The sequence below is a fragment of the Berkeleyomyces rouxiae genome, assembly GCF_048999995.1.
Source record: "Berkeleyomyces rouxiae strain 22BRR77 chromosome Unknown BrBRR77_ptg000001l, whole genome shotgun sequence".
NCBI classification, from domain to species: domain Eukaryota; kingdom Fungi; phylum Ascomycota; class Sordariomycetes; order Microascales; family Ceratocystidaceae; genus Berkeleyomyces; species Berkeleyomyces rouxiae.
In genome coordinates this window covers 2,180,687-2,203,251 of record NW_027396491.1, presented here as the reverse complement: position 1 = coordinate 2,203,251, position 22,565 = coordinate 2,180,687, and the positions used below count along the sequence as shown (strand labels likewise).

The 22,565-nt window shown below is 53.8% G+C and overlaps 5 protein-coding genes across 5 annotated transcripts; 3 read left to right on the top strand and 2 right to left on the bottom strand.

The window, feature by feature from the left end:
• Positions 1-265: 265 nt before the first annotated feature.
• BROUX77_000638 (uncharacterized protein) lies at positions 266-2,269 on the top strand (the record flags this gene model as incomplete). The annotated part of the gene is made up of 4 exons (XM_073751353.1): positions 266-440; positions 560-861; positions 928-1,000; positions 1,068-2,269. 4 exons carry the CDS (start codon positions 266-268, stop codon positions 2,267-2,269), a joined length of 1,752 nt encoding a protein of 583 aa, XP_073608875.1.
• Positions 2,270-3,982: 1,713 nt separating this feature from the next.
• On the top strand, positions 3,983-5,626 carry BROUX77_000637 (uncharacterized protein; the record flags this gene model as incomplete). Its single annotated transcript, XM_073751342.1, has 1 exon — positions 3,983-5,626. One exon carries the CDS (start codon positions 3,983-3,985, stop codon positions 5,624-5,626), a length of 1,644 nt encoding a protein of 547 aa, XP_073608874.1.
• A 3,884-nt stretch (positions 5,627-9,510) lies between these two features.
• BROUX77_000636 (uncharacterized protein) lies at positions 9,511-13,036 on the top strand (the record flags this gene model as incomplete). Its single annotated transcript, XM_073751331.1, has 2 exons — positions 9,511-9,719; positions 9,781-13,036. 2 exons carry the CDS (start codon positions 9,511-9,513, stop codon positions 13,034-13,036), a joined length of 3,465 nt encoding a protein of 1,154 aa, XP_073608873.1.
• Positions 13,037-13,929: 893 nt separating this feature from the next.
• On the bottom strand, positions 13,930-18,648 carry BROUX77_000635 (uncharacterized protein; the record flags this gene model as incomplete). Its single annotated transcript, XM_073751320.1, has 5 exons — positions 13,930-14,710; positions 14,771-15,244; positions 15,306-15,631; positions 15,724-15,802; positions 15,869-18,648. The coding sequence occupies 5 exons, from the start codon at positions 18,646-18,648 to the stop codon at positions 13,930-13,932; spliced, it is 4,440 nt and encodes a 1,479-aa protein (XP_073608872.1).
• A 2,081-nt stretch (positions 18,649-20,729) lies between these two features.
• On the bottom strand, positions 20,730-22,449 carry BROUX77_000634 (uncharacterized protein; the record flags this gene model as incomplete). The annotated part of the gene is made up of 4 exons (XM_073751309.1): positions 20,730-20,881; positions 20,965-21,765; positions 21,886-22,074; positions 22,419-22,449. The coding sequence occupies 4 exons, from the start codon at positions 22,447-22,449 to the stop codon at positions 20,730-20,732; spliced, it is 1,173 nt and encodes a 390-aa protein (XP_073608871.1).
• Positions 22,450-22,565: the final 116 nt, after the last annotated feature.

Genomic DNA, 22,565 nt, shown 5'->3' with positions numbered 1-22,565 from the left:
ACTTGGAAAATTGGAAAAATTGTCCAAGTACGTACCCTTCTGCTCTTGCCGCAACAGCCCCGATGGCCGCCAAAACAAAGCAAGGCTGCACCGCTGGAGCTTGAACGCATTTTCTTCGTCTTCCATCCGCATCAAGATCCTCTGTTTGCCTTGGGCCTTGCACGTCCAAACTCTGTCCTTCGTTCTCTCCTCTCTTTTCTCCCGTCTACAGCCAATTAGGCCAATCTTGAACCCTAAGAACTGAGCAATAAACACCTCCGGTGCCATGTCGGGTGATTCCAGCCAGCTCGACACCCTCAATCTAGCCGAGTTAGTTCTTTCTGGCCTTGTGTCCGTGGCAGACTGCATCGTGTATGTGATAATTCTGCTACAGCAGCTTGTTTATCAGGTTGGATTTTGGCGCTCTGTTCAACACGCAGTTCAAGCTCTTCCTTTCTTGCGTGAGTTATTGACCCCCACCTTCTGGCATCCAGCACACACTTGTTGTCGGGAACCGCGGATGCTCACTCCTAATTTCCCTACACTTGTTCCCGTGCTAACAACCCCTACCATCCTGCAGTCTTCGGCCTGCCTTTAAGCTTCATCCGGGGCCCGACCAAACGCTCCTCAGTCCGGCGCTCCCGGAGACACCCCGATGACATTTTAGTGGCAGTCTACCATGATGTCTTTGCCCAGACGGCTTCGATTCCTGATGTAGCTGCAGTTCGCTGTATGCGGTGGGGAATTGAGAATCTCCCACTCGACGTATCCCGCGTTTTCCTCAGCAACAATGTAGCCATCTCGTACTGGCTTTGGCAAAAGTGGCGGTCGCCAACAACCCGTGATCTTCGAGTGACGGTCCCTGTTTTCTATGACGTCATTGTGTGTATATCCCGCTTGAAATGATGGGATAATTTCAGGCTATTGACTAAACATTCGTATCCATAGCAAAAATTTACTGGAATATGGGTTAAGAGGGAAACCAACACGCCCCCCGAGATTGTTCTTTATTACATTCATGGTAAGTCTCATGTCAAGTAAGTAGCCTCTTGTACCTCAATAGCTTCCGTATTGACCTTGAACTACAGGAGGTGGTTTCACACAAGGCTCCGCCGCTTTCTATCTACCCTGGCTCGTGGCTTATCTCACTAAGCTGGAAGAAGCCGGTTACAAGAGCCCCGCCATCTTTGCCATTGATTACAGCTTGGCGCCTGAGTCTCAACACCCAGTTCAGATTCGCCAGGTGCTCCAAGGCTACCAACATGTTGTCGATATCGTCGGGGACGAATCACAAATATGCATAGCCGCTGACTCGGCGGGTGCCTTCTTGGCAATGTCTCTCATGACTGCGATAGGAAGCCGGAGCTATCGCACAAACGAGCTCACAAGTGACTTTAGCCAGCTATCCACTAGCAACTCAAATTTTGCAGACCGAAAGAAAACAGTTGGGAGCATGCTCGGATTTGATTTCAAGGCACCGGGAACGGTTATTCTCATTTCGCCATGGTTATCACTAATCTCGGGCAAACAGAATGCCACGGCCAGCGACTACATTACGCCCAAGATATTGAGAAAGTATGCTGAATTATACGCACCAAGTATATCAACGTCATGCAAGAAAATCGACAGCAAATCCCTCGGCCCGTCACTAACAGCTGCTGGAGTCTCGTCTGTCCGGCCTAAAAACGGATACATTGTTTGGTTCGGCGAAGAGGAGGTTTTGGCGGATGACATTTTGGAGTGGGTTACCATTCTTCGTACGAGGGGATCTCAAGTGACAACCATCAAGAGATCTGCAGGCATTCATGTCTGGCCTGCTGCATCGTTCTTCATTAGAGCGAACAATAGCCGTCTCGACGATATGGAGTTGATTGTGGATGAAATGCAGCGATGCATGGTTCCTAAAATAAAAAGCTCTACGCACAAGAAGACCAAGAAAGGTCTATGGGGCTTGGAATGCCCGTCTCTACCAGCAGCTTTGCCAGACAGACATGCAGCACCCGCAAGCCATGGTCATCAGAAATCTTCGCTTCTCGATAGAAAGAGATCAGCTTCAGCGTCCAACGACGGAACGTGTCTACATGAGACACCAAAGGACACACCCGATGACAAGACAAACAAGAAGGATTCAGACGACCGTGCCCACCATAATCACCACCACCACGGCAGAAAACGATTTTCCTTGAGGAGAGAAAAGAATAAGGGTGCAGAGGAGGGGGAAAGCTCTGGTGATACGAAGAGAAAGGATACTAATACCGAGGCAGAAGAAAAGAACGCTCGCGTCAGATAAGATCAAGTAAACCATCAACGATGTGTAGCGTACGGAGTCGGTGAACCCTGAGCCGGAAGGGGACGGGTTCTCCGAGACCCAGCCATTCACTCTCAGAGGTGCTCTTTATCATCACCCGCAAGCTTCTTCCGGATTCAATTGTATTGGTTAGAAATATTTATTAGACATTATTGATAGGCAGAATACCAGGGAGTTTCCCGGGCTAGCCATGACCAGCCTGCGTGCGTGTTTATGTTAGCTCGGGAACGGGCAAAGTAGAAGGCAGAGACGCGTCGAGACACCATGAGACGCAAGCTGTCGAAATATCAATAAAAAACCAGACAAAAGGGGCCATTTTGCGATGCTGTTGATTCTGGTTGCTTCAGGAGCATGTTCAAGGGAAGCGCAGCAGCCAACTTGGGCGAAGGGTTGACTCTTGGACTGGACACATTACATTGTGCGACATGGACGCCCTCGAAAATCAGAGGCAGTTTGGCGACGCGTGACGTGACGTGACGAGACGAGCTGCGGTTTTGTATGCCCTGGCAGGCAGGCATGGAATGGAGCACGCACTGAAAGTTGGAGCTTTTTTTTTGCTGCCCTTTGAGCAATGCGCGTATCCGGGTGTCTTTGTTTTTTCTCTTTTTTTTTCTCGAGGTTCTATTGTGGCGAGAAAAGAGGGTAGAATGACGATGCAGAAAATGGCTTGTCCCACATTGCTTGCTGGCGGCATCTGTTTGTGGTTAGGCTCTGGCGAAGATCAAGAAGGACGTTGCAGGAAGGAATTGGTGGTAGCAATGGATTCCGTCTTTGACACGGATACGCGCTATTTGGCTTGGGCTTTTCTGTCAGTCAGCATGGCAAAACGAGCAGTAGACGGTGGCTTTTTTGCTCCCCAGCTATTCCGATGCGTGAGCCATGGCGTCGTACTTGTGAAGTCACGGCATGGTTTTATGCTTGTTTGTTGTTGAGTAAAGCTGAAAAAAAAATCTGCAGACCTTCTGTGCAAAACAATCGTGGTCCCGCTGAACCCCCACAAAAAAAAGACCATTTTCCCAGTGAACTTCTTTTTTCTCCTTCTTGCACAAAGCACAAACAGCCGGAGCCCTGAACCCTGAACCCTGGACTCATCGACCCTGGCCAAGTCTTTCTCTTGTCTCTGGCTCCCTTCTATTTTCTGACAGCGTGGCTGCCGCGTTATTGAATCTGCGTGTCCATAAAAGACGACTAGAATTCCCTTTTTTTTTTTTTTTTTTTTCCGTTGTATTCTAGATGCTAATTTTTTTTCGGGCTCGTGTGTCGTCCTTGTTCCAGCGTTATATTCACCCACCTCCGCGCCCCGCTACCGCCACAACAATACCAGATATTATTTCCGTTGCTCCCCAAGAAGGCCAGACAGCACTAACGAACGCATGTTTACTGGGCTCGACTTCTTGTCTCATTTTCTCTTGTTCTCGCCTCCCTTTTCGTTGCGCTCCCCACGCAACCACACACATACAGAGTGTGGGCATACCTTATTTCTAGGCGTAAATTCTCGTTGTCTGCTATTCAGGCCACCACCGCCACCTGTACCCGTGCCTATAACAGACTAGCATTTGGTTGGTTAATCATCTACGATTCTTTACTTGTACAAAGCAAAAACGCACGCACAGGCAACCCCCCCCCCCCCAATCTTATTGCTAGCCTATAGCTGTGAAACCTTGTTTAGCCGCTCCATAAACTATTCTGCACAGGATGGCGAATCCCGGCCGCGACTCGCATGCGTTACAATCGCCGGACTTGTCACACTATCATCGTGGTGGTGAGGCTTTGGGAAATGCACCTCTGGGAGCCGACGATGGCTACAGGTACCATCCGTATCCACGGACCCAGCATCACAAGCAGCCACAGCAGCAGCAACAACAGTCTCACTATCAGTATCCTGCCGCCGCCGGCCAGCACCCGCCGCAGTCATACCCACAGCCGCAGATGACGGCCTACGCGCAGCCACTGCAGAATCAACAGCAACACCAGCATCAACAGTATCAACATCCACACCCGCAGCATCTCCAGCATCACCGGCCGCTACCGCACAAATATTACCCTCCTGAAATCCAGCAGTCTGAACCAGGCCCAGGCCCGGGCCCAGCTCCTGAGCCACCGACACAGACGCGCTATCATTCTTCATCCATGCCCCTGTACTCCCAGCCCAGCACAAACCAGCCCCACCAAGCACCAGCCTTCCCACCCACCCATCAGCCCAGCAGCTCACGCTCTACAGTTGGCTCTGGCCCTACTGCTCCCTATCCTTCACAAAACCCGCCTTACACTTCAAACTTTGCAATTCCACAAAATTCTACAACCGCGTCTTACGCATCTCCATCGTCCGCTGCACCCGTTTCTCCTATATACAGCCACGGACCACCTCAACATCTCGCAAACCAAGGCACCCACTTAAATTCCAGTTCTCACTCGAATTCTCACTCCCACTCTTACTCGCATTCGTTCTCCCACCCTCAGTCCCAATCCCAACCTCCGGCGCTGTCTCGCCCCCGCCCGAACTCCCATTCTCGCTCACAGTCGCAGTCACAGTTGCAGTCGCAACCACACTCGCAATTACCGCCCCAACCGCCGCTTCAATCACAGCCGTACCAGCAGCGTCCCGGGTCCGGCCATCACCAACCCCAGCTTCATTTCCACCACCAGCCGCCACCACCCTCAAACTACGATCCGCAACTACAGTCGTCGTATACCCAGCAGCCGCAGCCGCAGCAGCCTTTCGACCCGTTATCCCAGGCCCAGCCCAAACTCGAAGACTACCCGGCTACCACCCACGTCCCACGGCAGAACGCTGCGCCACCAATAAAAACCGAGGAGCTCTCGCCAAAGTCGGCCGCTCCTCTTGAGATGCCACCTCGCCGCGCCGCTGCCGCTGCTGCTGCCGCTGCATTCAAAAACGACGATGATACCGAAGAAGAGATTCTCACTCTCCCGGAGCCTCTCCACGATATCCCCATCGAGCCCTCTCCAGTCAAGACAAAGTTTCCCACCGCTCGTATCAAGCGCATTATGCAGGCCGACGAGGAAGTTGGAAAGGTTGCCCAGCAAGCCCCCATCGCAGTCGGGAAAGCCCTAGAACTCTTTATGGTTGCCTTGGTCTCAAAAAGCGCCGACATAGCACGGGAACGGGGTCAAAAGCGAATCACCACTGCCATGATGAAGCAAGTGATAGAGAACGATGATCAGTGGGATTTTCTCCGCGACATTAGTGCCAAGGTCGATACCGAAGAGAAGCCTTCTCGCGTCGGACGCGCGCCCAAGCAAGATAGTTCAGAAACCGAAGACGAGAACCCAGAGCCCAAGAAAAAGGGTCGCGGCCGTAAAAAGAAAGCTATCTGAGGAGAATAACGCGCTCATGAATCGCCTTTCCGCCCCCACTCCCCACCTTATCTTTGTCTTGTGCCCCTGTCTAGGCTGCATCGGCCTTGCTATACCAAACCGTACATATGTATGTACATGGTAGAGTTGACGAGTTGTGCCGTCCTTTCGACCATACTTCTCCCAAGGACAGCCGGTATGCATTTCCATGTCAAGACTTCTCCGGCCAGCATCAAGCTTGTTCGGGAGATGCCGCTCCATTGTGGTGTCCAGCTACGGGACAGCCTAGCCCTCAGAACACCCATCCCATTTCTGCGCTTGTTTCCCCGCGCCTTTGCGCCTCCGCGCATCCACATGTTTACTTGCTCTCCCTCTTTTTTTTTTACCTTCTCTTGCCTTCGCGTCATCTTTCATCCCATTTCGACATCATAACGGCGGCACAGGATCTCATGAAGTATTGGAATGGAAGGAGTTGGTTGGCTTTGTTTTGTGCATTTTATACCGGCGTTTCTTTCATCTTGTATTGCTAGCCTTGCCACTTGGTGCTGTGGGAAAATATATGCTTTTGTTGATCTTTTGTTGCATGTAGGTAGATCAGCTTTTGTCCTGTACTCTTTTCATGTTTTGCATCTGTGCTTAGTTTACTATATAATAATCCCGTGTTGCATGTGACTGGCCTCGGTCTGGCCAACCTAATCTATAACTAAGCGTCTATCAGAGTCTCTTTGCGTGGTTGTGTCAGTAAGTCCTACGTTTCTCTCCAGAATCGTTTCCCAGGGCGTTTTGTCGCTTTCGTACGTCCCGTCACATTTATTCTACACAGCATGATTCGCTGTTCCCGCCTCTTCATGTTGAAACATGAGGCTTATTTTAGTGCTAGCGGTAACCTATCACCCTTCAGCCTGCATGGTCTTGTCCAAGACTCCTCCTCTCTCTCTTCACAGGAGTGTGTTTCAAAGTGGATTTGCAACTAGGAGAAAACAGAGCGGCGCTGCTTGGGCTGGACTGGACTATATTTTCATCAACCCCTAGACATGTACCCACCGCCCGCCACTTGCACATGGAAAGGCTTTACAGGAACTGTAGCCACTAAGATATTTTACTCTTCCGCACGACCATGGCTTGTAGAAATCATGGGGTCCCGTCTGGTCTCCCTTGGTCAACCTACAAAGCGCTGGACTGGGCCAGTACTACAGTGGGTGGCCACGTGGGAAATCCCGGTGTTGTAGTTTTGTCTTTGTCTTGTGACGTTTGCCTAGTTGGTTGGTTATCGAATCTTTCTTTTTGTTCATGTTTGCCAGCATCAGATGATCAAGCGCGAGCACAAGCTTCAGTGAGTCTTGTACCCGCTCACGCACGGGCAGCTCCGACAAATCTTTTGGTCTTTTTTTGCCGTGCTCATATGATCGGAGAAGGCAATGTGCACTGTCCAGATGCACACCTCCCGATTGTCTCCGGCCAAATGGGAAATGAAGTGAAGCCAAGTGAAGTGCCAGAGTTGTCAGACATGGCTGTACCCTAAGATCGGACCAGCGCAACCCTCACCTAGCCAGAAGGAGGCGATGATTAGATCAGGCAGGTCAGGTTCTGGAGGCAACTGCCGAGGAACGGAGAAGATCGAGACTTGGACCCTTTGTCTTTGACAAGCGAGTTGGTCATCAATCACCTTGGATGGGTTTTGATACGCCGAAGAGACAGTACAATATGTATGTAGGTACATACATACAGTTAGTCCCAATATAGACAGTCAACTCACCATTTGGCGGCATTCTCCTTGCAACTATGTGGTTGTTGTATGTAGTTAACTAGTTAAACTGGTTGGTTATTTTGTATTTATTGTTTCTTGCACAAGTGGGTCCCTACTTGTTGGCTTCCCCATAAAAAGCAGGGAGAGAGGGAGGGAAAGAGAGAGAACAAACCAAGGAAGGAGCGAAACGGAAAAGCCACGACGACAAGCCAGGAAAAGGAAGGAACGAGCTTGTGTCTGGACAGTTTGGGACCTACCACGTTTGCTGTTGCTGCTACTATTGCTGCTGCTGCTCCCGATGTTGCTGCTCCTGTCCTCTGCTGCTGCTCCTGTCCTCTGCTGCTTTACTCTTGCCCGTCCCCCTCTTCTCCTCGTTCGATTGCTGATATTCCCCTCTCCGCCGGACTCTGGCATGTACAGGCTTTTCTGCTTCTGCGAGGCTTGACACGCATCTTCATCCTAGTTTTTTTCTTTTCTTTTGCTGCTTTGATTATTCCGATTTATTGCAAAGCCCGGCCGTTGCATTGGCTGCACGTGGAGCTAGAACTGGCGATTCGACACGGCTGAAGCAAAGCAAAGCTTGAGTTGGAGCGTCCTTGGTTTGGTTTGGGCTAGCCTCGCGGATTTGGCTCTTCTCCAATTGGATTAACTACACACCACGCAGTAACTACCAGTATCAGTATCAGTACCAGTACCAGTACCACACGGAAAGGCAATTGCGTAAGTGAGACCTTCTCTTTCCTTCTATTCTTGCCTCTTTCCCAACTTCAATCTAGCTTCTGTCCTTTGCGCTTTTTTGCTTTGTCCTCCGCTCCACTCCACTTCTCTTTTCCTTTCTTCTTCCTCCTCTGCCTGTGCGTGCGTTCAATCAAATCTTCCCCCATCCCCATCATCACATCATCACATCATCACCACCACACAGACTCCAGCCCCGTGTGCTGTCTATGTGTTCTTTTTTTTCGTCCGCCTTCTTCTGCTGCTCCAGGTAGTCTCTTTCCGGCGATTGCTAATGTCTCCCATATACTGAGTCTAGCTCTCGCTCTCTTCCGATTTGCCTTCATCGATAGCCCACATTTTCTCGGCTTGTTTTGCGTCATCTTTTCCGGCACAGCCCTCATTTCATTTCTCTCCAATCTTTTTTTTCTCTTTCTTCTGCTGCTTGCATTCCATTCCGATTGCCGTCCGTTGATCGTTGATCGAGATCGAGATCGAGCCTGGCCAATTGCTCACACTAGCAAGCAAGGAAAACCACGACTCGCTCCCTACGCCTTGTCCGCTTCGTGCGTTTGCTTCTGCTTTGACCATCAATCATCGCTTCCGTCCTTGTTTCTATTTACCTGCTCGCCTGTCGGCATTTCTGGCCTTGCTCAACCCCCCCCCCCAAAACACTCCTCAAACGATTCTCCTCCTTCTCCTTCTCCTCTGCCTCGAGCCGACGTCATCCCAGACACCACCCCCGGTGCTCCCCGCCGTCCCTCACCGCTTGCGATACTATATACCAATTTCATCCACTATCTCTATCCCCCCCTCTCTCCACCCCAACTGTTATTTGGCCTTTCGGCCCACCCATTTTTCAATTGAAGCTTGATGCTGCATCTTGAGCCCACGCCCTCCCACAGTCCCGACGACAAGATAGCTGGCCTTTCGATATTACACTCGAAGTAGACCACAGTCATCATTCTGCACCTATCGACCTGCACATCACACTACGCAGCCATCCCCGACGCCTTGGCTAGCGTAATAACTTTTAAGCCCTAGACCTTACGACTTAGTATTTAATCTTCGGTCTGCCTCTTCCGCTGCCATCGCAGCATCTACGCCAGAGAAGAAAGACTGAAAAATAGGGTGCTTGAGCTTCTGAGAACCACAGTTGCTTGTTTGTCTGTACCTTTACAGTGATTGGCCCTGGCCCTTCATTTTCCAATTTTCTCTCAAACATTGCCGTTTACCAGCAGCTACCGCCTATCCTTGGTTAACACTGTGTGTTGCACCAGGACAACTTACTGGTGCCCTGTTTTTCCTCAGCTCATCGGCACCTTGCTGAGCTTCGGACCGTGTCCTTTTCTATTTTTTCGCCTGTGATCTGCGACCACAAGCTTAAAACTACTAGTTACTCATCATCACACAGCAAAACAAAATGGCATCTCAACACAACAAAATGACGCTTGGTGGCTTTGCTCCGCCCACCAACCGTACGTCATCCCCCACTGCGAGCACCTCCTCCAACGACCCTGCGCCTGTTCGCTCTCCCTACAGTCTTCAGACTCCCGGTTCAGGACAGCTGGGCTCGACCTCTCGCCCCGGAACTGCTTCACCGAATCGTGAAATCGGCCTAAACCCCAACTCTGGCCGCTTGATGCCTAAGCGGTACGTTGTCCAAAAATAAAAAGTTTGGTTGTTTTCATAGAAATTCTAACAAAAGCCATAGTGCTCGTGAACTACAGTACCATGAAGCCGGTGGCCCGGGTTTGCCCAATCCCTGGGGCGGTCCTCCGACTAGCGGAAATTCGACCCCTCTTCGTGAGAACATCCCCGAGTCTCCGACCGATGGCTTCCCCGACTTTGGCGTCGTCGAAGCTAGTGGCGCTTTTGGAGCTCCTCCCACCGCTGCCGCCGCCCCTCCCACTACAAGACGTGCTAGAGCTGGCACTGTGCCTTCTCGGTGGTCGCCTGGCGGCGTGACGGATATCCCTGGCCTACCTCCACTAAACGCTGCCCCTGGTCCGATGCGTCCTCCTGCCATGCCGTTCAAGTCACCTCCACTTGACATGGATTCAGGCTCTGCTTCTGCTGTCCTCAGCCGCCTCCGTGCTGGCTCAATGCCTCAGGCAATGCCTTTTCCTGTTGGAACCATCCCACTTTTCACTGGACCTTCAAACTTTAGTGGGTGGACTCGTGGTCCTACCCGGGAGCGAGGCGCAACCCTTGCTAGTATTGCCAGTGTTGGATCCAACGGCCCTAACTCGCCCTCCCCTTCTGGCTACCGTGCCGATGGTAGTGAGAGTGAGGGTATGAGAACCCTGGACTATCTTGGCTTGGCTGAGACTCCACAGCCTACGCTTGCTACCCCAATCTATCTTGAGCATATTGATGATAATATTCGTGGTAACCGTTTCCGTTCATATTCCGTCAATAATAAGGATAAATATGATGACAAGGAAGATGCTATGGATGAAGCCATGATGCTTCAGAGCCAAGCCCAGGAATTGCAAGAGCGCATAATTGCTACTCACACTGCCATCACTCATCATAACATGGCCGTCCAGGCTCTTGCTTCTCAGGCTCCATTTTTGACCCGCCCTCGTGCTAGAACGGCTGGTGTGCTGGACACACCTGGAGCACGCTTACTGGGAACTTATCCTAACCCAAGCCTTGGCGCGAACTTGGCCCCTCCTGACCTGCGAATGGGCTCAGAGAATGAGTACGAGGACATGTCCCAGGCTGTGAGTGCCATGTCTATTGGTAGAACCTCTAGCCGTGGTGTCAATCCTGAAGAGCAAGGCCTGATCGAGGGACCTACCTGTGCTCTTTGGCTCGGCAACATCCCTACTTCTACCACTACTTCAACTCTGACGGAAATGTTTAAGAACTTTGGCCCCATAATTTCTGTGCGTGTGCTCACACACAAGAATTGCGGTTTCGTCAACTTTGAAAGTAATGAGGCTGCCTCTGCCGCTCGTCGTGAGATGAACGGCAAGGAAATCTTCCCTGGTTCTGGACCTATCCGTATTAACTATGCCAAGCCCCCTTCGCAGTCCAACACTCCCAGTAACGAAGGTGCATTCCCAAGCCCTAGTCCCGACCCGACCGTTCGTGAGCAACCTACTGCCGAGGATACCCCCACTACTGTTCAGCCGCTTTCTATCCCCCCCGTCATCCCCCTCTTCGAATTGGCCGATCAAATTCGGGCTATGGCTGCCAAGTTTTCCGAGGGTTGCCGCAAGGATGACATTGAAAACCCTCCTCGTCTCGAGGACCGCCTGAACAGGGCTATTGGATACGATGCGTACCACCCCGACATTCCCCCCATCCGCGAGTCCAATCACAGCAGAATGTACGATGCTCCCAAGCTTCGTGACATCAGAAAGCGCATCGACAACCAGGCAATGACCAGAGATGAAATCGAACACACTGCCCTGCAGATGTTGCCCGAAGTTGCCGAACTGTCTTCCGATTATCTCGGTAACACTGTTGTACAGAAGCTCTTTGAGTTTTGCTCGAATGATGTCCGTGACAAGATGCTGGAACGCATTGCTCCCCACCTGGCAGAAATTGGTGTTCACAAGAACGGAACCTGGGCGGCACAGAAGATCATCGATGTCTGCAAGACTCGCAAGCAAATGACCATGATTGCTGATAACCTAAGGCCTTACACTGTCTCTCTATTCCTGGATCAGTATGGAAACTATGTTCTTCAGGGCTGTCTTAAGTTTGGTCCTCCTTACAACGACTTCATCTTTGAGGCTATGCTCCGTCGTATGTGGGAAATTGCCCAAGGCCGTTATGGTGCTAGGGCTATGCGGGCCTGTCTTGAGGCTTATGCCTGTGGTGATGATGGTCAGTGCATGATGGCGGCTGCTATCGCATTACACAGTGCTCAGCTGGCCACCAATGCCAACGGTGCACTGCTTCTGACTTGGTACTTGGACTCGTGTGCTTTCCCCCACCGTCGGGCCCTTTTGGCCCCCCATCTTGCTGAACATCTGATCCTTCTATGCACACACAAGGTGGCATACTTGACCGTGCTCAAAGTTGTTAACCAGAAGGCCGAACCCGAGGCCCGGGACATTATAATTAAGGCCATGTTTTTCTCACCAGAGCAGAAAACACTTGAGGGCATTTTAAGTGATCACACCTGCGGTGCTACCCTTATCTTCAAGGTGTTGACGACTCCCTTTTTTGATGATAATTTGCGCCCTCAGGTCATTGAAACTGTCAAGTCTGTTCTCATTTCTATCAAGGCCCAGCCCAACCAGGGCTACAAGCGTCTAATGGACGAGGTAGGCCTCTCTACTCGCAACACTGGTACTCCCAATGCTCCCCGTGACACTACTCCTGTTGAGCAGCGGCCCAAGTCTGCTGCACGACAGCCCCAGGGCTCTGTTGGCATGCCCCCTGCTCCAGGCTCTTCCCAGACCAAGGGACAGCAGCCGGGTAGCGCGCCTTACTACAACAATGGCCCCTCCAAGTCAAACAACCCTACCCCACAGCCCCAGGGAGGTTATAGCACACCGGCTCGTTCCGAGGGCGGTGAAGGCATGACTCCCTTCCCATCTTTTGGTCCCGTCGCAAATGCCTTTGCTCAGCAAAACCCCATGCCCCCGCAGGGCATGCCTCCTTACCACGGCGGCCCTCAGGGTCATCAAGGTGGTGGTCCTCCTCGTGGTGGCCCCATGGGCAACTATTACCCTCCTATGAATGCTGGCGGCTACGGTGGCGGCTACCCGGCGGACCAATTCCGTAGCATGTCTGCCCAAGGCCCGGGTATGGGTAACTCGAACAACCCTCCAGGCATGACCCCTAACTACCCTCCTGGCCTCAACATGGGTGGAGGTCCTCAGTATGGCTACAGCAACATGGGCCAAATGCCGCCTCCCATGGGATACAACAATGGCATGGCGCAGGGCAATGGCCAGGGTAACCCGGGACAGGCACAGGACAACTCTCGTCATGGCCGGGCGTGATTTATAAAAGCTTGTTTACAGAGCAAGGTGTCCCTTTGTTATGAGATAGGCCGCCGCCACACAGTTGTTAGTTGCTAGTCACTTGGGACTTGTGCATATTTGGCCGATGACAAACGTGTTTAGATAGCCTAGGCCCCTATGACGCCACCTGGATAAATGTTTGGGTATATTTCTTGATCTTGAGAGGTGTGACGTTGGAGGTTTCTTTTTTGTTTCTTATATAAAGTCATTTGCTTGGTTTTTTTATGATGTGATATCCGAGAAGAGATTGTTGTCCTGTCCACTGTGTCACATTTATGATTGACTTTTGTAGCAGTAGAATTAGTAGGGAGTATTTGAATAGGAAAACTCTGATGTAGAGAGCATGTGGTTTTATCAAGGACAACAGTGAAGCTAGAGAAAAAGAAAAAAGCTAAGTTTTGTGTACTTAATTCATAGACAGTCTATGTAATAAATCTGCGGCTGTCCTAATCTACAGAAAAGGAAGAAAGGAGATAAGATGGCAACAAAAATGATGCAGAGCAACAACAGTAACAACAACAACAAAAGAAGAAGGAAAGAACACGAGAGGAAAAGCAAAGCGACCGAATGCCAAACCCGACCAGGCTGGAAATGAAAAGAAATAAAACGAGAGAAAACAAAAGTTGATATAGTAGAAAGGGGGAGGGGAACAAACGTAAAGAGATAAAAAAAAAAAGAGTATAGGGGTGAGAGAAGGAGGACATGAATAGGTGAGTTACGGGGGCAAGTGTGCGTAGTGATGAGTATAAAGGGGAGAAGAAGAAGAGGGAGGGAGAAGGAAAGGCTGAGAGTAGAAGCCCTGGCATACAGCAAAAGCAGCATCACAAAAGAGCGACAACGACAACAAAAAAGAGAGAAACGCGGCGCTGCGCTTAAATCTCAGGCATGGTAGGCACGTCATCACTCATGGCTTCGTCATCGACAATAACGACGCCCGACGACCTGCTGGCAGCCGCAGCATGGACGTCCTTCGGCATACGTAACTGAGCAAGGACCTCTGGCGACGCAGTAGCCGGCTCAGCAGTGTCTCGATCGGCGTCGACGTCGACGTCGACGTCAGGCTGGGCGCCAGGCTCTGACGGCGGCAGGTCAGTCATGACGGCGTCGTCGGCTGCATGTGGCTGGGCCGAGTCGAGCTGGGCGACGTGGACGTGGTGGGGCGGGATGGGCGACGAGGGCAGGGATTTGGACGGGTCGAGTGGCGGGGTTGGTGCGTCATCGCCCAGGGCGAGCTGGATATGCAGCATGGCAGCGCGCAGGCGTTTCTTGGCAGCCTCGGAGAGCGGGCCGGCGGCAGCGGGCAGCAGCGGCGTGGGCTGGCCGGTGATGAGGGCGAGAATGTCGTCTTTGGTTGTGGAAGCTGCGGTGGACGGGCCGAGTGAGGGCGGGTTGTGGTTGTGGGGGTGTTCTGATTCGGTTTTGGACGCGTTGGTGGGCGCAGGAGAGGCGGGGATGGCGACGACATTGGAGAGCTTGGGGGTCGGGGCGGCCGGAGAAGTGTGAGCCATCTTCGCAATGACAAGGGCTGCCTCGGCGTCAGACACAGAGAAGCTCTGGAACAAGAGCTTTGCCTGGTCTGCCTTTTTCCTCTCGAGCGACATTGCTTTGAGCTGCTTTTCAGAGAGGGTCCCAGGACGTTTTGAAATGGACACACTGGAGATTTTCTTGTTAGCTTCAGGCTCGGGAACGAAGCAGGGCGCACACAGCACTTACGATTCAATAAAGTCTTTGACAACGGCGCTGGCTTTTAGGCGGTATGTGCGGCCAAAAGACTGAGGATCCGCCCAGCCAGCGTTTTGCGAAAACTCCAGGTTGTGTTTGTATTCATTGCGGAGGCTGTCGAGATCATCTTCAATCTCGACAACGCCGTTGTTGCGGTTGCCTCGGGAAAACATGGGGGTGACGACTGAGGAGTCTCTGATGCGGCGGTAGCGGTGGGCTGGGCCAGAGATGAGCATGGCCAGAGCATCAGGGTCGACGTGGAGAGGACAGTTCCAAGTCTTCAAGACGGGCGGAACAGTGAGGGGCTCATCCAGACAGTCCAAGTGCCAATGTAGACCACATTTGCTGCATGGGATGATTGGCCGGATATTATCAGCTGATTTGTGGCAGGCTTTGCAAAGTACTGGTGAATCGCCATCTCGTAGCTTGTACCAGTCGATCAGCTCTTCTGTCTTCCGATCTCGCCTAAACAGGAGCTGTCAGTTAGCACATGGCAGTTTTGTGAGTTTAGAGGAGGGATACGTACTTCTTTGTTGCAGGCGCAACATCTTCATATGTGCCATCGGCCGCTGCCTTGACGCCTTCAAAGAAATTTTCAATGTGGCGTGGTAGTCGAAAAGCGCTAGGGTTACTGCGCTCAAGAACAACCTCAAGAGCAGCGAAGCAGCCGCGGACTGGCGATAGTTGCAGCGTCGACGGAACTCGGGTAACGCGGCATTCCCAGCAGAACCACTGGTCAGGGAGCTTGTTTGACTCGACATCAATGCAGCCAAAATGGAAAGCTTTGACGCAGTTGTCGCAGCAGAGAAGCTCTCCGCTCGCGCCACATGCAGAGCAAAAATCGTCGTTGTCCTAGTCAGGAGCGTTAGAAGAAGGGCACATACAGAGTCGCGTGAAACAAAGCAAAGAGCCCGACAAATACAGCAACGAGCTATGCGGCTTACCTGAGCTGGTGCGCCTTCTGCGCCTGAGCGTGAGAAAGGCCGAGAGACACCTGCCGATGTGGCGCCACCTTTCTTTGGGCTGTGTTGGAGAAGGGATTAGTTTGCAGAACAGGAAGAGGCAGGCAGAACAAGGATAGAAACTCACGAGAGCTTGACGCGGGGCCCAGTCCGCTGTTTTTTTGAAGGTGGGAGCGATGGCGTTACGGCGCGAGATGGCGTGTGTGTTGCAGCGCGGGGCGGCGAGGCGTCCAGAGCAATATCGTCGCCGTCATGAGGCCGCTTGAGCGAAGAGCGAGTGGCTCGTGTGCCCGCGGCAACAAGCGACGATGAAGCCGACAGAGACGAAGAAGATGTAGACGATGCGGAGGCCAAAGCCGCGCCGGCCTTGGGCTTCTTGGCCATGGAGTCGTCGGCAGGCTCAGCGGGAGGGTCTGCAGGGGGCGTCGGCGACTGGCCCGGCCGTGGCAGGGGACGCAGACGAAAGCCGCTGGCTGTAGAGGCCTGTGACGTGGCCTCGCGCACAGCGCTATCGGTGGTGGGCGTTAAGGCGGCCGTAGACTCGGAGCAGGCACGGCGCAGGTCGGCGACGGATTCGAACTTTGCTTGTTCGGCCTCGTCGATGGTGGCGGTACAGTTCTGATCTGAAGGAGAAGTGGTGGCAGGGGAAAGATGCGACGCAGAGGGGATTTGCGACGAACCGCCGACTTTGGCCTTGTACTCCTGATGCAGCTGGGCGGTGCGACGGAAGAAATCCGAGATTGTGGTGGGCTGAGAAGAAGCACAAGAGCCGCCTGAATGGCCGGGCACATGCGAGTTGGGACTGGCAGCACCAGCGCCAAAGCCAGTGCTGAGCTTGATGTTGGACGTGGCCCTGCCTTTGCTGGCTTTGCTGCCCTTGTTGGCCCTGTTGTTCGCTCTGTGATTGGTCAGCTTGGCGTTCTGGGCCGCCATTGGCTGGTGCCGCGACTTCTTCCCAGGGCCACGGCCAGGCCTAGCATGCGGCGGTGACGGTACGTCAATTTCGTCGCCTGAAAGCAGCAGGTCCTCGTTGACCGACGACAGCGATGAGAGCGATGAGTCGCTGGAGAGCGACATTGACCGCGGCCGCGAGAGAATGCCGGTGCTGGCAGCCGCACTCGTGGGTGCGGGCGCGGCGGTAGAGACGCTGGCCGAGCGGGACGCCGGTGGCCTGCTGGCTGCCACGGGGCGCGATGCAGGACAGGGCGACGAGGGCGCCAAGCCGTCGTCGGCCTCGTCGGCGCTGTCGGGGATTTCCTTCTTCACGCTGGCCGCGGCCGGCGACGACTGGGTGGTGGTGGACGGTGGCACGCGCGACTTGAGCTTAATAACGCGTGTAAAAGGCGTCGCCTGGGAGTGCGCCAGCCGCCGAGAGCCGTCGTCGCTGTCGTCGCCGTTCGACGCGAGGCGGTCGGATGCGTGGGCCATGGCAGACTTCTGCGAGTTAGCTCGGGGCGCAGTTGGTTTTTTCCGCTTGCTGCTAGCCGTCGATGCTACAGTGCCCCTAGAACCAGGACTGCTAATGCGGCCGCCCGTTCTAGCGTTCGTTGCAGTGCTTTCAGGGCCCCAGCCAGATTGAGATTGCTCCTGATCTAAGCCCAACAAGCCGTGGTCTGGCGCAGCAGACCCTGACCCTGACCTGCCCCCATCACGTGCCGCACCAGCCCTCCCCTTGCGCAAAGTCTTTGCGTGGGCACCACCGCCTAGCCCCGAGATGGACGCGGACTCGAGGGCAAAATGTCCGCCTACAGCCGCAGCAGCCATAGCCTCGGCCCCGTAGTCCTCCTCGCTGTCGCTGATGTTATAGTTGCCGCCCAGGGCAGAAGAACTTTCGCGTTTCTCGCGCCGCCGATCGGCAATCAGCCGGTCGTACTGCGACCACATGGACGAGTCTGACTGCCGCGCCCGCTGGCGGTAGATTTTGTCAATGATGCTGAGGAACTCGGCATCGCCCGAGTTTTCGTTGTAGGCCGCCTGCAAGGCGCGCGCAGTCGAGTGTCTGCCCTGGCTTTCGGCCTTGTGTACCAGTGCCTTGACCGTCTCGGCCGCAGCTTCGAGACTGGCGCTTTTTGCTACGGCGGCTGTCGCCACAGAGGCTGCCGCACGTTTCTGGCGGCCTGTAGGGGTCGTGGTAGCCACTGTGAAATCTGTAACACTTGGAGTCGCTGATGCGTCTTTTTCCAGGCCAGGCTTGGTCCCTGTTGACACTGGCGCCGGCTGATGGCCCAAGCTGGCGCCTGATGCTGAGGCAGCGGTCCGCTTAGAACCCCCGGGAGTGCTGGCGCTGCTCGCTGTCCCGCTGGGCCGAGACTTTTTGGCTGTTGGTCTGTAGTCATCGTCGCTTTCGTCTTCGCGAGGCGCAAAGTCCTTGAGCGCGCCCTTGCGGCCGCCTGGCCTACTGGTCATGGATACGCCTGCAGCGATTTCGGCTTCGCTGTCCACATCCCCATCCACCGTAAACTCGATTTCCATAGTTCTCTTGCTCTTTGATGCCGAAGCTGGCGGATGTAGTATGATTTTGCGGACTGGCTGCTTCTCGCTCTGCTTGTCTTTTGCAGAGCCTGTTGCCCCGGCTCTAGTAGCAGCAGCCGCCGGGTTGCGCGGCCCCGTAGCTATCGGCGTGGCGCTTTTGCTGTTCTGCTGGGTCCGCTTCTTGGGCGGCAACTTGGGCAATGTCCCCAGCGCGGACATGTTTTCGAGCACGCCGCAGCGCATCAGGCCATGCTCCTCAAAACTGGCCTTGTTCTGGATCTCAGGCTCCAGCCAGCGCTGCAGAAACGACCGCGTCCCATCGGCGGCTGCCGCGCTCTTGGACATGGTTTCCGCTGGCCTGACAGAGGACGGCGTCCCCTGGGTCTGTGGCTGTGCTGGGCTCGCGATCCGGGACCGAGTCGCCCGCGCAGACATTCTCTATGTGACGTGATCTGGATCCCGTAGGCCCTCCTTTCTCGCGTTGCTGTGGTGTGTTTCCTAGGCGTAGTGCCTAGTCTCTGTTTTGCCGGGCTGGCTCAAGAGGAGGGGGCGGAAACACGTCTTATCTGCACACTGCAGAGTGGTCCTTGGCCTGGCGCCCAATTCTGTGCGGAGAAATTTTCTAGTCAGCATCTGGGTCCTGCGCATAGCGGCAGAGCCGGACTGGGTTGCCATGGAACTCGGCGGTTTGGCACCCTTCGGCCGACTAAAACGTACTGTTTTCAATGGCGTGATGCACCAGAGACCGAGGCTCACGATGCGCCACACGTTCCAGCGCGGTTTTGCGGGTGTGCTTTTTTTCTTGGGTGTGTGTCGTGGCTGCGTGCCGTTAGGCTTCGGCAGCGTGGAAGAAGACGAAGTTGCTGGCAAAAGGGAGGGAAAATCGACGGTGTTGGCTGAATGGCGGCGTCTCGAAGAAGGCTCACGAGCGCGGCGCGGGAATGGCGCGCTGGTGCAGGCAAAAAAAAATGGACAGGCTGTCGATAGGCGGTGTTGTGAAAGTGTGTGCGGCGCCGTGGGAGAGAAATGGCGATTCTCTCGCGAGCTTTGCTGAAGGCGATTGGTGATTTGGACGAGAGTCGAGACACGAGAGAGGGATCTCGCTTTCTGCTTGGCTCAGCGCCCAAAGTGGCCTGGCTCTGGAAATTATCAGGGGATGGGCCGCGAAATTGGCTGTCCAGTGGGTCCGGTCCGGGTGCCCAGGGCCCGGTTTCAGCGGCGGGGTGCTAGAGACGTGCTGTATTCTAGGGCTGTGGGCGCTGTAAATGCCGCTGGGCTACAGGGACTGAAGTATCATGCTACCCTGTTGTGATGGCAAACAACAACAAAGCGCTGTCTACGCACAGAGCCAGAACACTCCCACAGAGCAAAACACAACACAGCTCGGCTCAGCATGACAACGAGCTCCCCAGCCTGCACTGTGATATATAGTCAGTCTTGTCATATTGTTCAGGGGGCGGGGCGGGACCAGAGACCACTTTGCCGTGTCGCCGGTCGTGGGTGGTGATGTGTAATCTGCATGTCCATACATACATACGCTTTGCTGGCCATACCATGGCGCGGGCCACGGACTGTCTAGTCATAAAACACACACATAACAAGTTCCCGACGTATCTACAGGGCTACAGCTTTTGGCCTTTGACACCACCGTCGGCCTCTGGTCATCTTGCTGACCGCCTTTAGGCCATCTTCGTGCATTAACCACCCACGAAGTCCCTCTGTCTGCCCCGCCTCTGCCTCTTCATGCCTGGGAACTTGGAACATAGCAGCCGCCTCCCCGAGCCAACACGAACTAAGGTGTTTTGTTGGGTGCCCGCGCATGTCTATCGAGATGGTGGGCTATGTACAAGAGGTCTGGCTGGCCCTCGACCAGGTCTTGCATGGCGCAGTGACTTGATCTCTATAAGCATCCTGTGTATATCACTCTATCAGTTCAGCCAAGGCCACACATCTACGATGGGCAGCGTGGCATGATATCGCCATAGAACCGCCATAGAATGGCATGGGCATAGCTGTCGACTTGAGCCAGCCTGGCAGGATAACTCCTCCTCGTCAGTCGCCCAATCCCATTCCATCCTTCAGTCTCTCAGCTTCTCTAGGGAGAAAAGGCCAGCTACTGCCAGAGTGGAACAGGCGGTTTCCTCCCACTCTGATCCATCTGGACATCCTTTGTGATTACCTGACATGCCATCTCTTCAGTTGTAACCCCAATCCCTGTTGACTGCAGTCGAGTGACCAACGCATCACTAGCATACTTGCAGCAGACAGAACAGTGTGAGGATAGGAAACATGGATGTACTCTCTTTTGCCATAGACACGCCATATGAATACACAGTGTTCCATGAGCTGCTCTCTGATCTCCGTCATATTCCATATCCCACATGCTTGGGCCATATGCCTTGGCCGTGGCCGTGGCACTGTCCGTCTTGTCATACGCCAGTGTTTTTGCTTTATGTCTTGTTTTTATTCATTGGTATACAGCAGCCGTATCACAACTCTCATGGTGTTTTCTCTCTTTAGTTCTTCTTCTTGTTCTTCTTCTCCTTGCGCAGAGGCTGCTCCAGAATCGCCAGAACCTCCTCGTCGGTGATCTTCTTGTCGCTCTTGACCTTCTCCAGGTCCAGGGCAACGGGGCCACCCAGCTTGGTGACACCGTTCTTGGTGATGGCTGTGGAGAGGAAAAAAAAGATACCTTGTTAGTAATGGATAAAACATGCAGAAAAACGAGCATCAGTAGTAGACTAAACATACCAACAGTGGTCAGCAGACGGGCAACAGGAGCACTGTCCTTCTCACCAACCATCTCGTACTGGCGGAAAACGTTGCCACGAACGCACTCAACGACACCAGACTTGGCATCACGCTCGTCGTCAAGCTGTCTGAGAGAGAAGGGGAAAGTGCCAAACTTCTTCTGGACCTCGGAGAGGACCTTGCGAGAGGTAGGGCGCTTCAGGCCGTAGGTCTCCTTGGTACGGCGGTGCAGGGTAGCACGCTGGTCCAGAGTCTTGAGCTTGCCGGACTGCTGCGAGACACCGACTTCGACACCCCAGACATCGCCAATCTCGGGAACACCGTCGCCTCTGGTGCCCTCGGGGGGAGAAAGAATGATTCTCTTCTTGGACTCAATGTCGTTGTGCTCAAACAGCCATGAGGTGGTGCTCTCGACCAGGTTGCAGTCGTACGACTTGACAACCTTTTCCAGGATGCTGTTGATCTTGGACTGAGTGGGGGGCTTGACCGAAGCGGCCTTGGCCTTCTCCTCCTCGGTGCCAGTGGCCAGGGTACCAGGGGGCACCATCAGGCGCAGAAGAACCTCGTTGGCGTAGTGGGTAGCCAGCAGCAGATCGGCATCGCGGCCAGTAACCTCGGCGGGCTCGCCAACGATGATGGTGTCACAAACAATGGCACCCAGGCCGTCGATCTGAGCACCCAGCTGGATCTTGACAGCCTCGCCGGCCTTCAGCTCGGTGGCAGCCTCGGCCTCATCGGTCTTGAGGGGAGTGTAGGGAGTAACAAAGGAGCTCGGGGAAACGGTGGTGGGGTGAGCAAAACCTAGATAAATCTTAATTAGTTAAGTCGACCTTTGGCAGCCTTGCCTGTCTCGCTGGCGTGAGTCTCCAAGAGGAAACCAGCTGCACCATTTGCGCAAGTGGCACAAAGAGAGTCACATACCTTTGTTGATCTTCTTGCCGCGGTAGACCTTGGAAGTCTCCTCGGACAGGATCTCGTCACCCTTCTCGCAGATCTCAGCGATCTTGGCGCCAGCAACGCAAAGCTTCTTGACAGCAGCCAGAACCTTTTCCGAAATCTCACCAGCAGTCTTGTACTTGGTGAGAGTATCGGGGTTGGCGAGGGTGTAGTCTATACGGCGAAAACATGGTGGTTAGAGTCTGACAAAAAACGACGGAAGCGGCAAGAGCCGTGAACCTATACGCAGCGTGCTGGGCAGCCATTGAAGCTCTGCCGGCGCCGAAGCCCAAGCCTCGCGTAGACAGCCCAGCCACGATGCCGCGTGGTGCGTCGCAGCCCTGCTGGTCCTGCAGGCACGGCGGAGGAGTCCGGTGCTGCTTTTTGGCGGGTGCTGCAGCAGAGAAAAAAAAAAGCGATCGGGGCTGGAGCTTGGTAGCAGCCGCAAGCTCTCGGCGCCCAAGACCAAGAAATAGGGCTCAAAAAAAGCAGCAAAATAATCAAAATTGCACACGTACCGACAACGGCTTCCTTCTTCTCGTCAGTCATCTTGAATAGAGTGTTTTGTACGTGATGTCACACTTTGGTGCTGCAAAATCTCTTTGGCAACGGGGGGGCGCCACTAAAAGAACTCTGCAAAATCTGAAAGGCAGCTAATTGTGCAA